The 9,340-nt window shown below is 50.3% G+C and overlaps 2 protein-coding genes across 2 annotated transcripts; one reads left to right on the top strand and one right to left on the bottom strand.

Annotated features, from left to right (window-relative positions):
• Window positions 1-3,846: 3,846 nt before the first annotated feature.
• BO79DRAFT_210708 (arginyltransferase) lies at window positions 3,847-6,500 on the top strand. Its single transcript, XM_025682865.1, has 11 exons — window positions 3,847-4,150; window positions 4,518-4,562; window positions 4,668-4,743; window positions 4,819-4,881; window positions 4,938-5,060; window positions 5,119-5,280; window positions 5,333-5,569; window positions 5,617-5,714; window positions 5,776-5,841; window positions 5,902-6,182; window positions 6,247-6,500. The coding sequence occupies exons 1-11, from the start codon at window positions 4,093-4,095 to the stop codon at window positions 6,370-6,372; spliced, it is 1,335 nt and encodes a 444-aa protein (XP_025536723.1). The 5' UTR covers window positions 3,847-4,092; the 3' UTR covers window positions 6,373-6,500.
• Window positions 6,501-6,721: 221 nt separating this feature from the next.
• cbpA (putative calcineurin binding protein) lies at window positions 6,722-8,268 on the bottom strand. The gene has a single exon (XM_025682864.1). It carries the CDS (start codon window positions 7,970-7,972, stop codon window positions 7,082-7,084), a length of 891 nt encoding a protein of 296 aa, XP_025536722.1. The 5' UTR covers window positions 7,973-8,268; the 3' UTR covers window positions 6,722-7,081.
• Between the last annotated feature and the right edge of the window lie 1,072 nt (window positions 8,269-9,340).

The following is a 9,340-nucleotide window of genomic DNA, read 5'->3' as shown; positions in this document are numbered from 1 at the left end:
AGAGGCGAGAGGACGGAGGGGGGGGGAAATCAGAGACAGCTTTGGGGATAGTAATGGGCGGCGCGATCCGGTCAGGAAGGTCGCTCGCTCTCTGTGTCTCTCTCGCCCGGAGCGGACTTTGCGCGCTCTTCTCTCTCTCTGTCTCCCTCTTACAATCCCTCGTCCACACTCTCTACTTTTCGCTGGACGGTACCGTCTGGGTACAACTCCAATACTGTATCGCCGGTCTCCCCGTCCGTCTGTCCGGGCTGCTTTCCACTGCTTTTCCACTGCGTTCTGCCATCAACCCGACGCGGTGGGTTCCCGTATTACTGGTTCCGTACAGGTTCTTTCGGTTCTTCTGCTAGGTACCAGTTACCTTACTGGTACAGATACCGCCGCTACTCAACTTACTTACTTTTGCCCCCCAAGTCAGCCTATGCGACTTGCTCTTTTGAACGCTTACTATAATGTCATCATTCTAATCGCTGGGATCTTTTTTTCCGGTGGTACTATTGTTCGGTTCCAGGGGTCCTCTGCTTGCTCATACCCTCTCACCTAAACGATCCTTTTCCCTTACCATTGTCAACTCTCTATGGTACTCTAAAGTAAAATTAGAAATCCCCAGTCATACGTAGCTTTGTGGAGTGTGTCCGAGGGCAATCCATGAACTAGACTACTTTGCACTATATGGGCCATCCCACCGGACATGCTGATACCTCCCAAGCGTAATTCTGGCGGTTCCTCTGGGTCGATTTGGCTCCTCTCTTCGGTGGTTCACGCGTCCGCGAGTCACAGACTAGGTCTGTTGCCCTCCCCATGAACTGCTCCTGAGTCTCCCGAAGGTCTGCGGACTCCTCGGAGGTTCCACAGCAAACCGGCTGGACCAAGGGAGCAGGAGTCCTCTTTTCCACACCCACCCACACGCACACACAAAACGGGAATTAATTTTGCTTGGGACAACAGCAGCCTAGAGGGTTACTGCAGCTTCCGTTGTCCCCTAACTCCCATCTCGGTCGAGTCGGTACTTACGGCTTTGCAAGTCCATCTCATCTCCCAGCAACCAAATGCTGTGCCCGCTCATCCATTTACACTCAAGGCCCTATGGCACTATCAGAATTAGGGCCCCAGACTAGTGGAACAGACAGTTTCCCTTCGTCTCATATTACTGCTACTATTAGCATGGACTAAATGAGCAAAATAATTTATCTTACTTTTTAGGTCATGTCTCCATCAGTCTAGTCTACTTTTTTATGTTTCTCCTTTCGAAGGAAGCAAACCAGGCCCTTGTGCTGTCCGCCGTAAGCGCTGGTGTGTTCGAAATGACGAGGGATTCAGCGTAGATACTGTGGTTATGGTTATCGATAGAGGAACACTACTATAGTTAATCCATCGTCCTCTCTCACACCGGTCCCTGATGGCTTATTGCCAACCAACCCCTTTTTCTCTCGGGGTTTAAACACACCAATTACTTAATATTTCCTTAGATGGCTATATTTAATATTATTCCTATTACTGCCCCTTTTTCTGATATAGCCTACATATTGATTTGTCCGGTTCAAAACGAACTCACGGTGAAGAACATGAGCGAAAACCGAAGGCAACCCGGGATCGGTCCACCTCGTTTACCAACTCTGGATGCGGTACTCCGTGCGACGGGGAACCCTGTGCCTACTCCTTTCTGATGATTTGCTGTGTAATACTAAATCCGTCTCCTCAATGTGGAACAGTCCGCGACTCGTTGGTTTCCCTCTCTCGGTTCCAATTATCCACCAGCCGATCTACGTATCTACTATGTGCTGGATACTTCATTCATCTGACTGGGTATATACTACATAGTTAAGTAAGTAGTGGTAGTAGCATCATGCAGAGTAGAATATCTGCATGTAGCGCATCGATGTCTGCACCCCTTTTCAACGAATGATATCAGAATCAACTACCACATGCGACCCGGCAGTACCTTGCTACGTGTTGAGCTATTTCCGATGGGACGATTTTGGAGCTTCAAGCTGCATCGACAAGTGGTTATCGAATGATCCAGCTACGTTATACGTTTCATTCAACTCCTAATGAATTTTACCTTTTTTGATGTTATCTTTTTTTTTTTTTCTTCTTCTTCTAGTGCTGTCCCCTTCCTTCAATTTTCCCCGTACCTCCTGCGCGCAAGCTACGGATTGGATACCATATCATGCGACGGCATGCCCTGCATACATTAGGCGCCTCGGATCCTGGCGGGCTCATTGGAGGAGAGCACACCGATGTCACCGACCTCACCCAGTGAAGAGAAAGAGGGAAATAGTGACTACTAACAGTCTAACACAGTAGAGAAGGGGGGGGGAGGAAAGGTTGACTTTGAAAACGGGATGCGGGGCAGCAGCAACCACTCGGCCGGCCACCACATCCTCGAATGATCGGAAGGGTGACTTCTCTTGAGTTTTCCTATTCGTTTCTACTAGATAGTATCTACATTCTGTGACCTCTTTGCCGAACAAGGGATGATGCGGATGCGACAGCCCAACAATGAAGGCAAAAGGCATCCAGACCGACCTGCGCGTTCGTGATGATGTATGCGGGCCAGGGCCTACCTACATGGTACTTGCTTTACTCACACAGCGTACCTTGCCCACCGCCGAGGAACCATGGAGGGGGGAAGGAAAGGTGTGTGGTCGATCAGAGCGTTGAAGTTGCTCGGACGATGCGGTGACTAACTGCAAAGGAATGGAACTACTGAGGTAACCTGCACAGGAAAAGACTAATAGTGGCTCGAGAAACTTCCCGGTGGCGATTGGATCTGGACGCGACAACGCAGCAGCGATCTGTCGAGGTGCGGATCCTGAGATCCTAGCATCGAACAAGCCGTGATGATGCCGATGATGCTTGGACGTTGGGGGGAGTTCCTGCACGTGATGTCATGGTCTGGGGGAGACTTTTTTTTTGGGGGGGGTGAGGGTTTTTGCCTCCTGGTCATCGCCGATGCTAGGAGAATTCTGATTTGGACGAATTTCCAGGATCGACCAGCAGCACACTCACTTCCGTGTGCCACATTCCAGTAACTCTTAGCATCCACGACATGGCAAGATTTTGTCGCCAGAAGGTTGACACTTGGCCAATTTCCGCTTCGATCGAAGCAAGTTCAGGTACCGTCGGCTTTACATACCCTCCCCGTCGTATTGTAATGGAGGCTGTTCATACAAGGCCAGACCGTATGGTATTGAACCCTTTTCCGCCTCAGGTTAAAACCCGAACCTAACAGTTTCTACTCTTTACTAGACGCTCTGTCATGGGGCTTCTCCAGTCTAGTATCTACCTAGTAGGCCACTGCCTCTGGTTGGAAATGGCAATGGCACCTACTATGAGAAGCTATGGCCAACTAACCCGTAGTGAAATCATCTTTTCTGGAGCCGTGCTTGCTCCGCATCTCCTTCATCTCCGAGGCACCGAGCAATTAGGTGGCAAAGAAAACAAGATCCGTGTAGATGTTACAAAGTACAAGGGACGAGCAATCAGGTTGAACCTGACTACCTACTTGACCAGGGGGTCAGCAGTTCTGACATGCGGCAGTGATCAGGCCAGCAGCCGCTCAGGTCTTTCTTCTAGAAGCATCATCACCTTCAACCTTGTTTCTACCTCCCGATAGCAGTGACGGGGACAGCTCCCTCCAGGACTAACTGGGGAGTCCTATGATCATGCAGCACCTGCTGAAGCTGCCAGTGGGTATGATTTTTGATCTTTATCTTGTAAAGTCCGAGATTCTTCCTGTTGTGTAGACCCAGAGCTGAGCGTATTGTTATAAGTATACGTGAGATGACCCTGTCTGGAGGAGGGAGGGTTGTGACGGTGTTGCCTTGGGCTCTCCATCTAGTATCTTCTTGTCCCGCATCAACTTGAAAACCAACAACATCAAGCCATCCATCCATCCATCAATCCAGCCCACTCCAACTACCTCAACACTCTCTCCGTATCCCTTGATCTCCATTCTCCTGAGACGGACAATTTACTCCCGTTGCGCCCCTTGTCCTGTCTTGCTTTGCTTTTTCTTTTTCTGCCGTTCCCGCCGTGAGCGCAGCCAGCTAATCCCTTCTCCATCGCACTACTTGCCCGCAACGACACGCCATGGAGCCCATCGTCGATGCCGAACAGGCGAGGAAGTTGTCGCTTTTCCGACCTCTTGGTAAGCAGCCAGTCAGATTAGCCTTTCATTCCCCGTGCCGGCATCATTGGCCCCGGTGATCCTGCTCCGTCACCGATTCTTTGGATCGGAAATCCTGTGCCCCTCTTGTCTTGTCCTTTGATGTACTCTTTTTGGCTGCCCCTCATTCCCGGCCAAATTCCCCTCTCAACTTTCCGGCCAAAAGCACCCCCGATACACCTATAGTAGTATCTATCCTCTTTGTCTTGGCCTCCTCCATCCCACTTAAGCCCATTTTATCTCTGCACTGGGACGGATATCCTCCGATCAACTAATGAGAGTCGTCCTGAGACTGCTCCATCGTCATCACTATGGCTGCGCCAACATGCCCTAATTCAACTCTCTCTAGGTTACCAGCGCAATTCCTGTGGTTACTGCAAATCTGATAATGGAAGTGAGTCTCTCCGGACCCACCCTCAATCTCTCCTCTGCCGTAGTAGTCCATCGCGGGAATGTCGTCGTGCTGCCGGATGGGACCGCTGATGCACGTCTACTGCAGGTGCCTCCTACTACGCTAGTTCGGTTTCTGTACGCCCGGCGCATTATGAAGCTCTGGTCAACAGGGGCTGGCGAAGGTACGGCGGTTCGCCTTCGTAATGCGAGCCACATCCCACCCTCGTCTGGCTAGTCAGTCGCTAATCTAGGTCTAGGTCGGGGACACTGTACTACAAGCAGAACCTGCAACGATCATGCTGTCCTCATTATACGATGAGGTGTGTAATTGGTCCAATTCTTGTTCTTGACTAGCTTGCATTGACTTTTCGTCCAGGCTCGATGCCTCCGCCTTCATGCCTAGGAAAGACCAACGGAAGGCTATCAACCGTTGGAACAAATTCGTTCTAGGCCCGGAGTATATCCGTAGAGCGGCATACCTCTGCCCCAAGACACGGGAGTAAGTAGACCGTCTATTGTTGGGGAGGATGTGTGAGCTCACCAATGTTTAATCGTAGGGAGAAGAAGCGTCGCAAGTGCAACTTTGACCTTCTCGGTGCAGTCCACGAGGCCGAATACAGCAATGTGAAGCGGCCCATTGACCCCAAAACTAAGAGACCTTTGGAACCTGCTCATCGATTCGAGGTCAATCTGGAAGGCGACTCCATCTCTCAAGCCAAGTAGGTGTGCAGCTGCCTGTGTGTTCAACAGTTTATACTGACATCGTGCGAGATACGAACTTTTTCTCAAGTACCAGACCAAAGTCCACAAAGAGGATGCTTCCAAATGGGCAAACAAAGATTTCAAGCGCTTCCTTTGCTCGGGAATGACTCGATCTCCAGCAAATGCTGCCAAATCAGATGAAAAGAAGCTGGGCTCGTGGCATCAATGCTACCGGCTGGATGGCAAGCTCATCGCAGTGGCGGTCTTGGACCTTATGCCAAATGGTGTGAGCTCGGTCTACATCTTGTAAGTGTTCGACAGTAAACAGCAAGAGAAACCACTAACAAGAGAAGCTATGACCCGGAATACGAGCAATGGGAGTTTGGGAAACTCAGCGCAATGCGGGAAATCGCTTTTGCCATTGAAGCGCAATACCAGTACTATTACATGGGTATGCTTAACACAGCCACCTCTTCTTCATACTTACTCAACTAACTTGAAATAACAAACAGGCTACTACATCCACTCCTGCCAGAAGATGCGCTACAAGGGAACGTTCCGTCCGCAGTACATCCTAGGTATGTTTCTCAGTGGACTATCAACCCATTACAATGAAAGTACCTAACACACATCTACAGACCCCGAAAGCCATACATGGGACCCTCTTGATGGCGAACTATCCAAGAAGCTCGACGAACGGCCCTACGTATCGCTCTCACGGGACCGACAAAACACAACCACAACCACAACCGGAGACAACAACACAGCAACACAAGAAGAAGCAGACGCCGAGATCAACGACGAAGAAGTCTCCCTCTTCGACCTCAACATGCCCGGTAACATGACTCTCGACGAAATCAAAGCGCTGGACCTAGATCACTGGCTTCTGCTGGTCCACGGTACTTTCGTGCATATGATTGTAAGCCCACATTCTCATCCTATTCTCAACTCTCTGGCTGCATACTGACTAATAATTCCTACAGGACCTCGTCGGATGGGAGAAAATGCCCATTGATAACCCCCAGTCCGTCAAAGGTATTATTGCCGAGTTGGCGGCCGTGCTGGGCCCGGAGGTCGTTAAGAACAGTGCTGTGGTTCTTTTCGATTAGCGGGGTAGTGAGGATGTAGTAGTTATCTTGCACGTGTCTGTTCATGTGGTGGAGATCGTATAGTATTTACTACCATTCAGCGGGGTAATATGCCGATACTTGTAGTAAAATATGAAAGCCAATTTACCTGCTTTGAAAGACTTGTTTAGGTCGAAGTCAGTAGAGGAGTACTCATCCAGCATTACGCGGGAGTATATTTGCCTGATTATTAGTATGATATTTGAGTCCGATCTGATCATGAAGTAGTTCTGAATTAGGGAATATCGGAAGGACCTCATGAAGACTTTGATTGGGCTAGCTAGTACTTTCATACAAGGAAGATTGATTCAAGTGGTTATCCAATTTTTAGGTATATTTGCTTATCACTATATATAGCTGATCGGTCTGTATTTTCAAGAATCGATCACAAGAAGGAGAGAGTAAAATAATCATGCTGAGAAACATGCTTCATAACCAACAAGTGCTGAACATATATGCACATAAGACAATCTCCCCTATCCCATATCCAGACGCCTTTCATGATCCAAAAACATTTACTGCAAGTAAACAGAGAACCCCTGATGGCCAAGCGATGCATCTCAAAATCTAAAATCTAAAATTAGAGCAAATCCAATCCCATGCACCACACGCGCCCAGTCACACCGAGGACTGTACATTGAAACGGAAGCGATGAAAAATGATAAAGTAGCGAAGGGCAAATTGGCAGTTCTTAGATACCCCCCATCAGCTCCACTGGGGGCCGTGACGTCTTGGGCGGCATCTTCTTGACCGACATCTCGATGGGGCTCATGTCCATATCGATATCTTCATCTGGGGAAGCACTGGTGTCCTCGACCATGACAGCAGGCAAGTTAGGGCTACCTCCGTGGTCCTCGGGGTGGTAGATGAGGGTGCTGCTGCGGCTGCGCGTCTGCGACAGGGCCACGGGCCAACTGCTCGTCCTCTTGTCCGAGGTCATGGACATCGGAGTACCTGGCTGTTGTTGTTGCTGCTGTTCGATAGATGAAACCACCACTCCCGTCGCTGCTTCCTCGACACCAGACTGCTCCGTCTTCAACTTGGCCAACGCCTGGGCGAGATCGCTGGCATGGACTTCCTTGTTCGGGGGATCTTCCTGGCGCATGACCCAGCCGTGGGGCGGGGAGGGGGGCGGTGAGATGAAGAAGAGCTTGTCGACTTGCGGGGCCTCCAGGAGTTTAGGGCGGGACTCAAGGTCGTCCATGATAGGAGTTGGCTCGCCGAAGTAGATCTTGGGGATAATAGGGCGGTTGAGCAGTGGTGCGCCAGTTAAGAGTTTGCGGATGCGGAGAGCGTCGGAGTCCGTGTGGAAAGAGCAGAGGATGCGGCGGAGAGAGGGGAGGGGGGAGAAGGAGTTGAGAGGAGCCAAAGACTCGAGATAGGCTTTGAGGTTGGCGAGGGAGTCGGGTTGGAAGAGGAGAATGTCGTTCAGATCGGTTATGATGAGGGTGTTGGAGGGAGGTGTAGGTTGTGTAAGAGGGGGGAGGTTGGACATGTCGAGGGTGAGAGAGGGTCGCGACGAGCGACGGGCTCCGAAAGAAGGAGAAGAGGTGAGAGAATGAGGTGGTGAAGCGGTGTTCATTGTGTGAATGTTGTTGTTAGTTGTGATGATAATGGTTGATGGGTTGTTTGTTTATTTGTATGTGTGTCTTCAGAAGAGAGAAGGAGGAGAGAGTCGGTGGTGGTGGAGTAGTATAAGTAGTAGTACTCAGTTGGTGGTGGTTGGAAGTGGAGGAGGCGATAGTAAAGATAAGCGGGAAGAACGTCAAATCTGGCAGGCGCGCTTATTCAAGGAGTCAACCACAACCACATAAAATCAACTCTATTCTTTGATTGATCGAGAGTGGTTCTTATTCAATTTGATGTTCTGAGAATGAACTGGAGAGGTGGTTTAAGAAGGAATTCTGCAGACGAAGCTGCTTGCATCTTATAGGCAGCGAGTGAAAAATCCGTCTTCGTCGACGGGCGAGGCGCAGCCAAACGCCTTCGTGTCGCAGTGGAGATGCAAATCTGCTTCTTTTGCACTGCCTTCCACTCACTCTTCGGCTCTTGCCCATTTTCAGGCAATTTTGGCTCCGTTCCTGTCGATCTCCGCACGCAGTTCTCCTTCTTTCTTCGCTGCAATCTGCATAGCGCATTCGCCACACTCACTCTTCTCGTCCTTCGCCGTGTGGCTGAACTGCCGCTATTGCCACTAGATGCCCCCATTATTGGTGTCGTTTAGAACTCATCCCCAACAATGACGATGATGCCATTCGCTGCTCTCGACTGTGGACCTCCTGATGATTAATTCAACTGTGGCTTGACTCTCTCTCTCTCTCTCTCCTCTACTGCCTCCTTGTCGAGGCTATTGACTCCTCCTTGACTAGTACAGTACGCGGTAAACAGGGTCTCCCGACGTGATGCTCAATTCACTAGTGTCCAATGACTCCATCATCAACAGCCTCGGAATGCTTCACATGTCGTGGTCTCCACTGCCTGTGACGCATGAATGCCCCTTAGCTTCCACCCCCCTTGTTCTGAACCTTGAGTATCTATGTCTATGGTGTACAAAGTAGATACATCCCGGAGGATCCCGCATATCCATGGCTCCGGTTTCTCCGCAGACTCCATGACCCATCGGGTATGCAGCTCCGCCCCGACGGTGGAGAGCCGGCGATGAATGGCAGATCGCCGAATATACTACGCATACCTGTCCCCAGCAGCTGGCGCTTTCCCATGTTAGCTGCGTTACAACTCCAGGCAGGCAATATTCTATGTCTTGGCTCTGGCACAGCATACTCTTGACTGCATTGCATGTACTGGCTGGCCACGTATTCGGCTCCCATACCAAGCCTCCCTGTAAGTGATGCAGCTCGGCTGTCACCTATTGCCAAAGCCCCGGGCCTAGGACCCTGCAGTGTCGGATACCACCCAGAGTTTATTTGCAGCTTCTTTGCCTTGTCAAATC

This window comes from Aspergillus costaricaensis, assembly GCF_003184835.1.
Source record: "Aspergillus costaricaensis CBS 115574 unplaced genomic scaffold BO79scaffold_29, whole genome shotgun sequence".
Lineage (NCBI taxonomy): Eukaryota > Fungi > Ascomycota > Eurotiomycetes > Eurotiales > Aspergillaceae > Aspergillus > Aspergillus costaricensis.
The sequence above is the reverse complement of the archived record's forward strand: the minus strand, read 5'-3'. Positions and strand labels throughout refer to the sequence as shown.